Below are 16,240 nucleotides of genomic sequence, written 5' to 3' on the forward strand. Positions count from 1 at the left end.
CTTCTACTATATTTTATATATTGTTTAAATTAAAATATATTATAATTAATAATTTAATGTATATAATCTATAAAATATATAAATTGACATAAGAAGTTATTACCGATTTCTCAAAATTGGATAACACCTCAAGATTGAAGATTGAATATTAAAACTTTTGAATCTCCAACCTATTACGATGTTCATCCGTATCCTAAAGTCTGTGTATTCTTTTTTACTTAAAAAAAAACATAAAGATCGATAGATACATGTTTATATTAAAAAGATCTACAAAATATTATATTTAAATTTTTAGAAGATAGAAAATAATAAGCAAAATAAATTCGAGAGTAATATTCCATATTCTATAAATAATAAATTATATATATATATATTTATTTATTTATTTATTTATTGTGTGTAATTATTAATTAATGGATACAACCAATAATTCAATGACTTAATGTGAGTTAGTGACTCAAACTAGTTTAAAAATGTTATATATACCCATATCTATTTGTATATATATATATATATATATATATATATATATATATATATATATATATATATATATATATTCTTGCATTTTTTTTTAAATATGTTTTTGATCTCTTAAAGTTTCATGAAAATTGGAATTAGTCTATTTTTAAAAATTTTAGATTAATTTAGTTCCTCATCTTTATAATAGCGTGAATTTAATCTTTTTAACCAAATTGTGTTAAGTTTATTTGAGGTTTCGAACGTGTTTCTCAACTAACATTAAAGAAAAAATGTGTCAAACAGTCTAAACTTAAATGCTACATGAAATGAAATGTGTTTGAAACAACAATTAAACTTAACAAAATGTGGTTAAAAAAACTAAATCCACACATTTCTAGAATTGAGAGACTAAATTGAGTCAAAGTTTCAAAGAGGAACTAATTTCAATTTTCACTGAAAATTAAGAGACTAAAAACATATTTAATTCTTTTTTTTTTTTTCTCAAGAAGAATAAACTAAGATTTTTTTTTTAATTTTTTTTTATATTGGCAAAACTTTGTGAATTTACAATTGACCAAGAATATAGACATGGCATAGGGGTAAGATAGTGTAAAATGTAAACACTTATATAGGAATTAACATTTTGGTATGTTTGAATGTTGAATCCTATGCAAGAACAAGATGATCACCATCTCTTATAACATCTATGTCATCAATTTGAGCTCCTTCTGTGGTCAATATTTTGGTCGGAGAACAACCAAATTTTTTAGCACCAATTCGTAGTATTTCTTCAATAGAATCTGGCAAAAACAGAAGCTTCTTGGCACCTTCACCTTTCTCTGGACAACTAAGTGTTATTCTCATTGTTACTTCCTCTTTAATAGTTTGACTCATTTGAGATGATTTTGGTGACTCTTTTGTTGCTGAAAACAAAATTATAACTCAAATTCAGTATCGTCATTCAACCCTAAACTTTAACTCTAAATATAAAAAAGTAAAACAATGAAATTAACTTATGTTTAAGAAGATTTTAGGTGAAGTTTGTATATTTTTAGATGAAATGCAAAATCAGGGTTTAGTATTCTTACTAATAATAATAATTTTTCATTTTTTTCTTTTTAAAATAACTTTTGTCTCTTGTATGTTAGTTTTTTTTTCACCTTAATTTAAAGATTATTTATATTATTGAAGATAGTTAGAAATAAAATCCAAATTATATTATATACTTGTCTAGTAAGGATGAGTTAAATTCAAATTTAATTCATAATGTGATTAAATAAATAATAGTAATATCTATATGTGTGGCAAATGCATATGTTACGTTTACCAAAATTTGATTAAAAATTGTTAAACTAATTTATTATACTATGTACGCTACACTTATTTGTTAAAGTAGTTTATAAATACAAAATGATAGAAATACACATACTAATTTTAATTTTTTGTTTATAAATCAATCGTTTTAGTTATATATTTTACTTTTAATTAACGTATTTTTAATATTTCATATTCAATTATTTATCTTAGATTATATTTTAAAATATTTTTCAATCAAATTCAAAATAAAATAAAAAAATATCATATGAAAGAAGACGTGTACTTTCACATGCTAATACAATACTTAAAAAAATATAATATAAGAATACCGTCTTTTAATACCAATATTTTGAAAATTAATGTAAAAATGATAAAAATATATTTTTAGTCTCTAAATTCATCCAATTTTTTTAATCTAACATTTTAGATTGATATTTCAATTTAAATATGTCAAAATAAATTCATCCAATTTGGTCGTAATAATTATATTTATTCATTTTTAAAATTTATATACTAAACTGTCTCAAATATATTTGATCTTAAATTTTTTATTGAATCATTTAAAAATGTGATGCATGTTTTGAAGAAAATTGTTTAACTTTGATACATTAATTTATTATAAAGTTGGTTAATTATCCTAAGTTTGATTGGGTTAGAAAAAGTAAGAAAGAATTTGAAAGATAAATGAATGATTACCATAATTTGCAGATGACATGATTCCAAAAAAGGAATTGTGGAAAGGACTGACTCTTCTTCTTTGATGTTTATCAAACCAGGTGAGTTCTTTATTAGGTGGTTTGTTGGGTTGAAGAATGACTGGTATTGTGGGTTCACTTTGACACCTAGCAGCAATGGATGAAATAGGAGGAAGAGCATTTGGTTTATTGTTGTGTCCAATTTTCTTAAAAATGTTTAGTATTTCCTCATGACATTGATGTTCTGCTAAAGATCTTGCAGTCAACCCAACATCATCTTGTCTATCAATGTCTGCTCCTAGTTCTATAAGGTACTTCACTATTTCAGTATTTCCCTCACACACTGCAGCATGGAGCAGTGTCGTCAATTTACTATCAGATTCTCTCACTTCCCCTTTACGTTCAATTATTTCCTTCACTATTTCTAGGTTGTTTGTCTCAATACCCAATCGTGCAAATTCAACTACATCATCAGATGTTATTTCTGCACCATTTTCTAAGAGAATTTTCATCACACTTTCATGTCCACCCTTAATTGCTTCCCACAGTGGCGAATTTCCTTCTAGGTCTGCATAAATAAAACTAGTTAGAGACTGCATCAACTAATATAGCTCTGTCAAAAATGTTGTCAGTAATAAAACAATAAGGTGTACTATCAAATGTAAGGTGTACTATGAAATGTACTATGAAATGTTGTCAGTAATAAAACAATAAGGTGTTTTCTGGAAAACGAAACATATCTTATAGAGAGATACAATAGTTCTGTTTTATTTCCCCCTCTCATACATCTTCCAATCTCTATCATTATCAACCTTGTCCCTAAGGTTGAACTAAGGGAATTGATTTTGGATGGTCACAAGATCTTTCCAGGTAGCTCCCTCTGACCCTCCTTTCTGTCATTCAATCAAAACCTGCTCTCTAGCCTCCTCTCCTTGTTGTTATTGCCTTCTATCCAGAACGCTTCTAGGCCAAAATGAGGGACCCTCTATCTGCAATTCTGCTTGTTAATCCTTCTCCACCCTTTCGTCCCCACTGCCAATTTTAGCTGAGACACATGGAATACAGGGTGTATTCTAGCCGTGTCTAGTAAGAGCAACCTGAAAGCTACCTTGCCCACCTGCTGCACCACCTTGAAGGGTCCAAAATACCTGGCTGGTAGCTAGGATGCAACCTCACTGGCATGGATGATTGCCTATGGGATTTAATTTTCAAATAGACCCAGCCATCAACCTTAATTGTCACTAGCTTCCTCCTACGATTAACATATTTAGTCATCAGGTCTTGAGCTCGTATCAAATGAAGCTTAAGCTGTTGGAGGGCTTCGTCCTTGGTCTATAGCTCTTGGGTTACTGCCTCTACCAATGTCTCTCCTGGAATGAATCTGGTCAGAGTTCGGGGAGCTCGTCCATACACTGTCTCAAATGGAGTGCATTTTGTCGCCCCTTGGTAACTAGTATTGTACCAATACTCGGGGCAGGGAAGAATGGAACACCAACTCTTTGGTTGTTCTGAACAAAAAGACCTCAAATATCCTTCCAAAATTTTATTCAACACTTTCGTTTGGCCATCCGACTCAGGGTGATAGGCCATGCTCATTTGGAGGTGTGTTCCTTGTAGCTTGAACAATTCTTTCCAAAATAAACTCCGAAACAAAGGGTCTCTATCACTCACTATTGACATTAGCACCCCATGCAATCTCACTACTTCCTTCACAAAAATCTCTACTACTGTGCGGGCTGTGTATGGGTGCTTTAAAGGAATAAAATGTCCATATTTGCTTAAAAGGTCGACCCCCACTAAAACCACATCATATCTTCTTGATTTTGGAAGTTTGACAATGAAATCCATGTCCCAAATAGCTTCGAGTATTGGTAAAGGTTGCAGCAAACCTTGGGATGACGATGTCAGGTATTTGTATTGTTGGCATACTAAATAGTGGGCTACATATTCTGTCACTGCTTCATTCCCACCCAATATAACGATTGTGCTACACGACGATAAGTTCTATACACTCTCGAGTGTCCCCCAGTGATGGTCGTGTGGAATTCAACTAGGATTTTGGGAATCCAGGCCGATTTGGCAGATAGCATCAGTCTACCCTTATATTCTCCAGGGTGAAAGCTGGATGCGAATCAGGGTCCCTTTTTATGTCCTCTGTAATCCTCCTCAGAGTCTCATTCTCCTCTACCTCACCCAAAACTTCTTGGAAATCCTGCCAGTAAGGCCTGGCCACTACCCTCATCTCTTTATCTTCTTCCGCCTCTACTCCTTTTCTGGATAAAACTTCCTTCTCTTCCGCTGCCTCTACTCCTTTTTTGGATAACGCATCCGCCACCTTGTTTGTCGCCCTTGATCTATACAGGATACCAAAATCATGGCCCAAGACTTTGGCGATCCAGTTTTGTTGGTTTCGAGCAGTAGTCCTTTGCTTTAAAAGATACTTCAAGATCCTCTAGTCTGTGTGCAACACAATTTTTTGGAACAGGAGGTAAGGTTGCCAATGCTGGATGGCCATTACTACTGCTATGAGCTCCTTCTCATAAATTGACTTCCTCAACAATCTTTCAGACAACGCTTTGCTAAAAAACGCAATGAGTCTCTTATTTTGGGTGAGAACAACCCTAACTCCACCTAAAAGCATTGCACTATATGTGGAATGGCTGGGTGAAATCTAGCAACGCTAACACTGGTGCAGTGGTCATCGTCTCTTTCAGCTTAGCCATGGGGATTCTAGCTGAATTTGTCCACACAAAATTTCCCTTTTTCAACATATCAGTCAAGGGACGTGCTATCTTTCCATAGTCCTTCACAAACCTCCCATAATATCCCGTTAGGCCTAGAAATCCTCGTAGAGCTTTGATGGTTTTGGATTCGGCTCACTCCAGAATAGCCTCTACCTTCTCCTGGTCCTTCTTCACTCCCTTCTCAGATATCCGGTGTCTTAAGTACTTAATATGCATCCTCCCAAACTCACACTTCTTTCGATTAGTCACCCACTTATGTTGCATCAATGTGCCCAACACTCGTCCTATATGCTCTTCCCAGGACTTATTGTATACCAGAATATCGTCAAAAGACACCAACACAAACTGCCTCAAGTGTGGTTGTGGTTGGGGCATTGATGAGACCGAAGGGCATAACAAGGAACTCGTAGTGCCCCTGATACATCCTAAAGGTGGTCTTTTGAACATCCTCCCCTCCCATCCTAATTTGGTGGTAACCCACTTTTAAATCCACCTTCGAGAAGTAGCGTGCCCCTCTTAATTCATCAAGAAGCTCTTCTATAATCGGAATGGAAAACTTGTCCGGATGGTGGCTCGGTTAAGAACCCTGTAATTTATGCAGAACCTCCAACTATCATCCTTCTTCTTGACAAGGATTACAAGGTTGGAGTATGGGCTGGTGCTAGGTCTGATTATCCCCGTCCTTAACATTTCCTCTACTTGCTTTTCGATCTCTCCCTTTATCACATGGGGATATCTATAAGGACGCACTTTGATGGGATCAACTCCCTCCTTTAGAGATATCTTGTGCACCCTTTCCCAACCTGGAGTAATCCTTGTGGCTCCTAAAACACCTCCTCGTACTGCTCTAGCACCTTTCCCAACTCATCCTTTTGGTCATTGGTTAGCTCGATGCCTGCGTCTCCTTCCCTAGCGACATCTATCTGCCCCAAACTCCAAACTAACGTCACAACCTCCACTTCTGTCATCTTGAGCAGTGCCTCTGGTGCCACCACCTCCTTGGCTAAAGTGGGATCTCCTAAATGATCACCTCCTTCCCTCCTTGTCTGAAAACCATAATGAGTTTTCCCCAATCGGTAGTCACCTCCCCAAGCTTGGCCAACCAGTCCACACCTAAAGTCAAATCAATCCCTCCCAACTCGAAGAGGTAATATAGTTTTACGATTTCTGCTTTCCCCAACTGCAACACCACAACTTTGCAACATCCTTGGGTCTTCTTCTTCTGGCCATCTCCCAAGCTTACGTGATAAGGCCTTGTATTCTCCACCACTAGTCCCAACTCCTCTACTAACTCCTTAGATATGAAGTTGTGGCTTTCACATCTGTCAATTAGGATTAGTATCGTTCTTCCCCCGGAGCTTCATCGTTTTTGGCTGCGTGTGCCCCCTAACCGAGAAAGACGATAACTCCATTTGTTTCTGGTCCATTTCTGCCTCTGCTCCCTCGGTTTCTCCCTTTTCATCCTTTCCTAGGATCACCACCCTCAAACTTCGCTCTAGATAATGATGGTTTGGGCTAAATTGTCCCCTACATCGGAAGCAACGCCCCTCCTCCCGCCATTTAAGGAACTCTTGGTACGACAGGTTTCTCGTTCCTCTTCCTTTATTGTCGCTCCCTGTCGTATTCGCCATCCTCGCCCCATTGCTAACATGGTTTCCCTCTTTCCTCACTAACCCCACAACTCGAAGAACTTCTGTTAATCTAATTCAACGGGTCTAGTCCCTCGAAGATTGGTAATTCTATCATTTTTCTCCAATTGGGTTGCCCCTCATGGCATTCGACCTTTCTTCCTCCAATGTCTTCTTCTCGCCTTCCTCTCGCCTTCCTCTCGCCTTCCTCTCTGGTTCTCATTGACGAATGCTTGACTCCCATCCGAATTTCCTCCTGGTTTCGATTTCGTCCTCCCAGGATTCACATGACTTCTTGCAAATCTTGGCGCATCGCTGCAGAATCTTGGCGCATTGCGACTGTCTCCGCCTTCAACCCATCCATTGCAATCTCCATTGCCTCCAGTTTCCCTTCTACCACGTTCAACCGCCCTTCGACTCTTCCATCCATTTCTCCTTTCTCTCTCAAATTAAATATCGACTTCCCCCACAAAGATACAATAGTTCTGTTTTATATTCGCTCACTCCCGCCTCTTCCTAACTATTAATACAGTTAGGCTTCTAACTCATTCCCCTACCTTTCTCCTCCTCTCATACACCTTCCAATCCCTCTCAGAGTTTATGAATTCTTTTATTTATATATAATAGTTATGTCTTTTTTAAGTGTGAGTCTCTATTTTAAGTATGAGTCTCTTCTTTCATTCATGTGTTGGAAGTTATTGACAAAGAACATTGATCATTTGAAAGCTAGAACTTTTTCCTTTTAGTAGTGATTGAGTTTCAGAAAAAGTGTGTACCTTTGATGTTGGGATTTGCTCCATGTTCCACAAGCACAAGTACACAGTGGTCGTTTCCTTTACAAGCTGCAATATGCTGTTACATGTGAAAGCAAAGTTGTAAGAGGTTTAAACATATGTGTATGTGTTCATATTAGAGGAAATCATATTTTCTAACCAATGCTGTCTTTCCATTCTTGTCCGGTTCATTTGGATCTGAACCCTTCTTTAACAATTGATTCAACATGATATCATCACCTCTACTAGCTGCAAACAATAAACTAATTGGCAAATCCATTTTTCCCCTAGCCAACATTACTTCTGCTTCTGCCAAAATTTCTTCCATAATTGGACTCCCAATTTCATGTAAATGCTGCACTAAGAAATTAACCATGTCAAAATAACATTCACAATCTCCTACACATATAGGAATCAAATATTTGTTGACTCTTAAACATGATTTTTATTCTAATCACATTTATAAAATTTCAATTCAACACAAAGGAACTATCATGTTTAAGTAATGTAAATGGTTAAAATAACAATTTTAAACTTAACTCAATTTTAAACTTTAAAACTAAACAATACTAAGTAGAAATGAAAAGAAAACTTTCATAAAAGTTCTTGCATACTTGAAGAAAATTGTTTATGATCATTGTTCCATCTCCAACATGTGAACGAGTAAGATTTATAAATGTGGTTCGATTCAAACGTAAGATTTGGCTCAATCGCTTGGTTCGGACTGTGAACAATTGTGGCCTATAACACAAGACTCCTATTTCACCAACCACATCTCCTTGTCTTACTTCTCCAACAATCTGGTATAATTAGACACATGTTTTGTTAGTCATAGAATGTTTTTTTTTTTTTCCGTGAAATCAATCTCATGACATCATATGAAAGAAAACAATCAAAATAAACAAACTTACCTGTTCTAATCCATTATTTTGAATGATAAGATCCTGTTGTAATGAGAACATGAAAGTTAGCTTGTCATGTTTCTCTTTGAAATAAGGTATTAAATAGATAATGGGCATGCCAGAAATTACCTAAATTAGAAGGTTAATCATGTGTTGTTTTTTTTTTTTTCTGGAATAATCTCTCAATTGCAATTTTGATTTTTTAGATTTGATATGATTGTAATAATATTTTTCTATTTTGTTTATTTTTTTTTTTGTTTTACTCATATCATACAAAGTTTGAAAATCTTAAAAAGTGTTAAATCTTATTATGTAGAAAAGTTTTTTTAAGGAAAATTATTATAAATTTCAATCAATAAAGCTTGTGTGTGTGCATGTGGAACATAGAATAAATTATAATTAATATAACAAAGTAAAAAGAAAAAAGTAATACAATATCTTACAGCAGCTCCTGTAACGAATATATAAAATTCTGTTGGTGCTTCATTTTGCAAAATCACATCTTCTTTTGGAGGAAAATACTCAGCCTTCATCTCTGTGACCTTCAGATATACAAGCATAGTAAAATAAAACAATCTTTTTATTTAAAATAGAAAGAATAACTATAGAATCAATATACAATTAATTATTCTAAAATCCTTTGATTTAACATTACTAGTCTCTCTTCCTACAAAACATCTTAATCACTTATTATAAACTAAAAGTCACTTCTAAAAGTATTTTTCACCCATATTTGAAGTGCTTTTTATGAGAAAACCAATATAACACTCTAAAATTTTTGTCCTTCTATGTTCCACCAATTGGGTTTCTTAGTGAGTGAAATGACATGGTTTGATTTATGTAAATGAGAAATTTCCTAGTGTGATAAGTTTTTGTTTATTCAACCAGTTTCTTTTATCTTTTAACACAATGCAGAACAAAAAAATATTACCATTTGAAAAAGTAGGTCATTTGAGACTCCATGAAATAAGTACACTTTGTCAATAAGTGAAAAGAATAAGTATTGTGCGATGCTTGACTGAATGGCTTTTGGAAGGGAATCAATAATCTCTTGTTGTTGTACACCTTCTATATCAGCTCTATACCTCATAAGCAAATGAGCAAATATTTGTTCTTGCAAACGAGTAGGCAATTGATTCCTATGAGCAAAATTTGAGGCATATTGGACAGTGTCTCTCTGTTATGACATGATCAAACAAACACTTTCATAGTATAATCATATTATATTCATAAAAACCTTAAAAACCTTTACCTAATCAATAATTTATTAAGGATAATGTTTTGAATAAAAAAGAATTTTGGTGTCCTTCTATGTAGATTCAATGCAAACATATGCCATATTTAATAATTTCTAAACAAAGGAGGTGAATGATAAGATAAACTTACATATCTTTTAGTTCTTTCAGTCCAATGGACAACCATGTTGGTCATGTTGCCTATCAAGTATGATGTGAGTCCAAGGTTGAAGAACATATAAAAAATGCAAAATATCATTTCTTTTGTATTTACTGGATGTAGATCACCATAGCCAACTGATGCAAGGGTGACTATGGACCAATATACAGCTACTACGTACTTTCCCCATATATCTTGGTTGGTGGTTGTAGGAACAAGTGAAAGCCATGTATCTTTTGGAGCATCTCTCCCAGCAAGAAAATAGAAAAAACATGCTGCAGCATGCACTGAGAATAGAGTAACCTACAACGTTATAACATCTTAAGATAGGTTGTTTTCTCATGGTCTACAATCCATTGCAGTATAAGTAGGTACTTACACATGTAAGCTTGCAACAACGCACCCAAAAGTAGCTATAATTTCGATCCTTTTCCAATCTAACACATTAAGGTATATAGTGTAAGTAAAATGAAGAAATAATTATAGTTGTTTAGAAGAATGTGAAATTCTTATTCTTCATAGAAGAATGTGAAATTACCTTGCAAACATGGCACTAACTCGATGGAGACGCCAAAGTCGGAGAACACTTAAGTAACTATAGGACTGAAGACTAGGTGGCAACATACTGCGAACAACTTCATATGGAATGCAAGCAATGACATCCAAAATCAACCAAGATTTAGCATATCTCAAAGCAATGAGTTTGTGGTCATCAACTAATAGATAAGTAGACTTGTCAAGGTAAGCAACGAAAAAGGTGAGTACAACGTCAATGGCAAAAAACCCATTTACAAGGTTGTCGATTACAGCTAAGGCACCCTTTGATTTTTCAAGGAAACCAAATTCAAATGGACATATCCAAGCCGTGTAGAAGACCAATATTAGCAGAAACTTGTTCCATAGCCTGAAAAATCGGTTTTAACCTAAGTCTCAAATTTCTCTACCCTTTGAAGAAATGTACAAGTTGTTGGTGAATGTTTGTAAAATGAATGTAATGGAGATGCAAAGATGGAAAATTTTGACCTGTAATTATGATTGTATGGAAAGATGACATGACGACGAAGCTGTTGTCTCCGACTACCGTTAGTCAAGGCAGTGGCACCCAGAGAAGGAAGAAAAACACCTGTGAGACTGTATTGGCTACCATCTTCCCTTGCCTCGATTTCTCTCTCGTTTACATTATCTTCTTCATTTTCATCACCATGACCACATATTCCAAACAACTTTTTGGTCTTCTTTCTTCGGCTTGATGTCATCGTTTCTTCTGTTTGATCGAAAAAAGGAGAGACACAATGTGTCTCTTCCCTCTTCTCTACAAATAGGAATTGCTAATAATTTGTCTTCTTTTTCCCTTCTTCCTCTTCTTCTTCTTCTTGATTTTGTTGATTGGCGTACCTTAATAATGCCATTTTTTACTCTGTGACATCAATCGATCATAAACTAGCGTGAAAGTTGTTGTTTTCAACGATGAATATATATATATATATATATATAGAATATCCATGTGTCATAACATACATACATATATCTATATACTATTGGAAATACATATGTTTTGTAAGGCATCATATGACATGTTTGCATCCTGGTTTTTTGGTCGTGTCACCATTTGGCAGTGCTTATAGATTCATGCATGAAGCTAATTTTTTGTTAAAATCCGGATTCTTTGCAATACGTTAACATGCAACTCCGCCTACCCAACACTCACGAGCTATATATTAGGAAAAGAAGAAGACCAAATTATAGGAAGAAATTTGTTTTCTGCGATGGAAATAAACAGTCTTGATATCAGTTTCAAATACGCTATATGAAAGGAATATTTTATATTCAAATTTATTGATTAAAGATGCAAAAGGAGACTACCATCCTTTAATTTAAAAGTACAACAATTCTTTTCATAAAATCTAAATATAAAGTAGAATATATAATTTCAAATTTGAATAAACTATATTATAATATATTTAAACTTATTTTAGAAAGTATGAATCTAAAGTTCACTAACACAATTCAATTATTTATATTTATAGTTATAACATCCAAATTAGTTTCATTTACAAAATATGGGTTTGTATTTATTTTTTAATTTATTTTTATAGATTTAGGCCGAGTTTGAATTAAATTCAATTGAAGTTATTTAGACTTAGATACAATTTATTTAAAAAATCAAACTCGTGTATATCTTAATTAAATATTAAATGATAAAATTATAAAAGATATTATTTGGATTTAAAAATGAATCAAGTTGGGAGTTTGTGTATGTTCGTAAATATTAAATTGTAACTATTAAAAGATTAATTTTAGTTTGTTTTTCTTTGTTATAAAAAATATATATTTTAAATTTTGTAGTAAAAATTTTTCAAAAATAACATATTTTAATACGTTAATATGTTATTATTAAATTACACATAAAAAGTAAATGAAAGAAATACTATAGTGAATATATATAACAAATCACATCAAAAACTTTATATAATTAATTTATTCAAAATGTTAATATAATTCCAAAACAATTATAAATTATAATCTCAAGATATATGACATAATCATGATTTTCAAAAGTTAATGCACTTCTAAAACTCGTAATAAATAATCATCCTAAAATATTAGTATATTATGATGTTATAATCATAAAAATAAAATATTAATATATTATGATATTATTATCATGAAGATAAAGAATATACATAATGATTTATTAATAATTTGAAATATATTAAAATTTTATAAAACAGTATGATAAAACTATTCTGTTTAAATATTTTTAAACTAATGTTAAAAATTCTTTAATAAATTTTTTATTTATCTTTTTAAAATAAAAAATTTGAATGTTACTTTTTAACTTTTAATCACAATAAATATTCATTTTAAATATTTATTTATTTAAATATTATACAAAACAATTTATTATACATTTTAAGATGTAAAAAAGTCTATATACAAAAATATTTTAATATGCATTACCATGTAATAATATAATTATAACATATTATTATTAACGGTATATAACTATTAAAAAAAGACATCATACATCAACTATTAAAAGAACATGTCACTCAAGAAAAGATGTATACAATTATATCCATTAGTGCAAAAACAACGTATAACGTTAAAAATGACGGGCGACATTTTTATAAATAAATGCAATTGTAGATTGTCGAATTATATGGAATTCGACGTTATATTATGGTAATTATTTAAATCAGCGCGTCATTCTCTTTTTTCTTTCTTTTAAACTATCAATAGTACGTCGAGTTTTATAGAGACTTCGACGTATTATTTGTCAATCGGAAGCCAAAAAGTAACCTCTTTTAATTCTTTTCTTCTTTTTTCTTTTAAACCACACATAACACGTTGAATTTTGTAGGGGCTTCGACCTACTATTTATCAACCAGAAGCCAAAAAGTAACCTCTTTTAATTCTTTTCTTCTTTTTTCTTTTAAACCACATATAATACGTCGAATCTTGTAGGGGTCGACGTATTATTTTTCGGCCAAAAGCCAAAGAGTTATCCCTTTTTAATTCTTTTTTCTTTTAAACCACCAATTATACGTTGAATCTGTAGGGGCTTCGACGTATTATTTGTCAACCAAAAGTTTTCCCTTTATCATAACACACAAGACCTTTTTCTCTTCTCTAACTTTTCTCGAACGAAGTTTGACAACCATCACATGTAATCTTTCTTTCATTTGATACAAATGCATGTTAATTAACTATTTTATGTATGATTTTTGTTTGTTTTCACCATTATTTTCGTGTTCTTGTCCTTCATAGGCACATTCTGCTTTCTCTCTCACCGGTGGAAACACTTTATTCTGACAAACCCACTGAAGGTTAGTTTTCATTTTCGTTTTAAAGTACTTATTTGTTTTTTTTAACTTGTTTGTTGTTGTTATTTGGTTGAATTTGTTTGTTGTTGTTTGATTGAACTTGTTTATTTTTTCTTGAACTTGTTTGTTGTTGTTATTTGATTAAACTTGTTTGTTGTTTGTTGTTGATACTATACTACACGTTCATAGTTCATGCTTTATAAAATGTCAAAAACTGAAATTGGTTGTTTTTCTGTTTTTCAGGCATCGTAGAGTTGTAAAAAAGGATCACAGTTAATTAAAAAAATAAAAAAATAAAATTGATTAAAGTCGTATATTGATAAAATTAGACGTTAAATTTAACGTCAACTTTTTTTTAAAAAATTCGACGTTTAACATCGAATTTTTTAAATTTGACGTTAATTTAACGTCTCTTGATATGATGTCGTTCTCGAATTCGACGTGAAAGGTCCAAAATATTCGATGTTGTACGTTGTTTTTGTACTAGTGATCATAAAGTAACTATAACATCTAATATACACATATACAAGGATCTTATAATATTAAGGATATTATTACATTGAGTCAAAAGCATAATATTGTTTTACAAAAACTGAATAAGATAGGAAATCTAACGGTTTAACTCTCAACTTCAACACCTCTCGTCCTGCACTAGATCAACTGAAACATCTTCATCTGCTTACACAGTAAAGTGATCATTGCAAACAAGAAGGAAAATACAGACAAACAAAAAAATGGTAAGTTAATGTACCAAAAACAATCATATATCACTTTTATAGAAGTAGGCATATAACACAAATTAATCAATAAATCCTAAGACATACAATAATTCACTCTTCACTTGACCATCCATATACATGTATTGATATCAAACTCTTAGGGGACTTACACTTGTATGGTGGAACAACTTGTCCACCCAAGCTACCTTAAAGGTTAGTCTGTCAACCATCTTAGGTCGAGGTAAAGGCTTTAGACTATGACCTTCTGTTATTTCTCACGACATATCTCACCCTTCTTTACTTGAGATTGGATGTTTATTAAAGTGTCAAGATCATCCCCTATTTCGGAGCCCCTATATCAATACATTACACTACTAAACACCACCATAGAATCTCTCCACTACATTCATAGAATTACGTCAAACACATATACCATGCACAATACTAATGAAAAACTCATCAAATCATTATATCATGTATAATTAAACACCATGCCTACTCAAACTCAACTTACAGTCCATGAAGCACCACCAATTTCATAATAAATATATATATATATATATATATATATATATATATATATATATATAATCCAAAATAAACCAACCATATCAGCAAACAAAACAAATCATAAAGAACTACATTGATGCTCAAACTGACACTCAACATAAAAGCCCTCGTAACTTGGAGCACTCAACGTCAATCTCTAGCAATCGGCTTCATAGCTTTGGCAATTTCTCTCGCATAGTGAAACTAACCCTCCGCTTAACAAAATAAGAAGAAAAGGGGTCTTGGCTTTGTACATACGATTTGTATGCACTAGCTTGGGAGAGAGTGTTAGATATATTATTTTTATTTTATATTTATCTTTAGTTTGTTTGTTATTATTTCTTATTTATATTTTGTACTTAGTCCATATTTCTTCTATTATAAATAGAAAATTCTATATATATATTCAACACAAAGGAAATTAATCCCAAATATATTTTTTTCACTATATTCAACAACACCTTATTTACATACATGACTTTAGTGTGAGATTATCTTTGTAGGCACCATCCACTTAGAAGTTGGAGACATCTTACTTAATACATCTCAAACTCCTTCAATACTTGAAAGATAACATCTTATATAGGAAAGACTTTATAAAATACTTCTCGTGAATCTTTAAAGGATATATCACGACCATGTAATAAATAACAAACATAAACTAAACTTAGAAGATAATTCATTTATAAAAATTGACGAACTCATAAGTTTAATAACTTAACTGATAACTAAAACATATATACTAATAAATAAATATTTGATACCCATTTAAACAATTTTATATACATTTATTTTAATTTACCCTTGTATATTACTCAAGTTTCTTGTTCCACATAATAATATCAGAATTCCAACATTTTATCTCCTAAATTTTACGACTTAGCTAATTGATGAATGAAATGTTTAGTGTAATATTTTTTAAACAATTAAAAGCTACACGTAAATGAAAAATTGGTCATAATGTATTATTTTCACTATGACATGTGAGTGTAATTCAAGAAAATTTTACAAGTGCGAAAAATACAATATTTTTTATATTTTATTATACATTATAACGTGTAGCCAATGACATTTTCAATTTTAAATAGCCAAAAATAGGTTTCTTTTTCTCTTATATTAAATATTTTTATATATTTTGATATATTGCAGTTGAAGGAATAAACGACACGTCGTTAGGTAAAAGTAATAGTCGTAGACGCAAAGAGCGGTGTGATGCAAAATAAGAAGCA

General features: G+C 32.1%; 1 protein-coding gene across 1 annotated transcript; it reads right to left on the bottom strand.

Moving 5' to 3' along the window:
- Positions 1-1,119: 1,119 nt before the first annotated feature.
- Positions 1,120-11,249, bottom strand: LOC106763693 (potassium channel AKT1). Its single transcript, XM_014647859.2, has 12 exons — positions 10,940-11,249; positions 10,455-10,820; positions 10,296-10,353; positions 9,908-10,219; positions 9,453-9,698; positions 8,965-9,063; positions 8,531-8,563; positions 8,234-8,419; positions 7,780-7,974; positions 7,623-7,698; positions 2,476-3,042; positions 1,120-1,385 (listed from the first exon to the last, which is right to left on the bottom strand). The coding sequence occupies exons 1-12, from the start codon at positions 11,170-11,172 to the stop codon at positions 1,129-1,131; spliced, it is 2,628 nt and encodes an 875-aa protein (XP_014503345.1). The 5' UTR covers positions 11,173-11,249; the 3' UTR covers positions 1,120-1,128.
- Between the last annotated feature and the right edge of the window lie 4,991 nt (positions 11,250-16,240).

Source organism: Vigna radiata, chromosome 6 (assembly GCF_000741045.1).
Source record: "Vigna radiata var. radiata cultivar VC1973A chromosome 6, Vradiata_ver6, whole genome shotgun sequence".
NCBI lineage: Eukaryota > Viridiplantae > Streptophyta > Magnoliopsida > Fabales > Fabaceae > Vigna > Vigna radiata.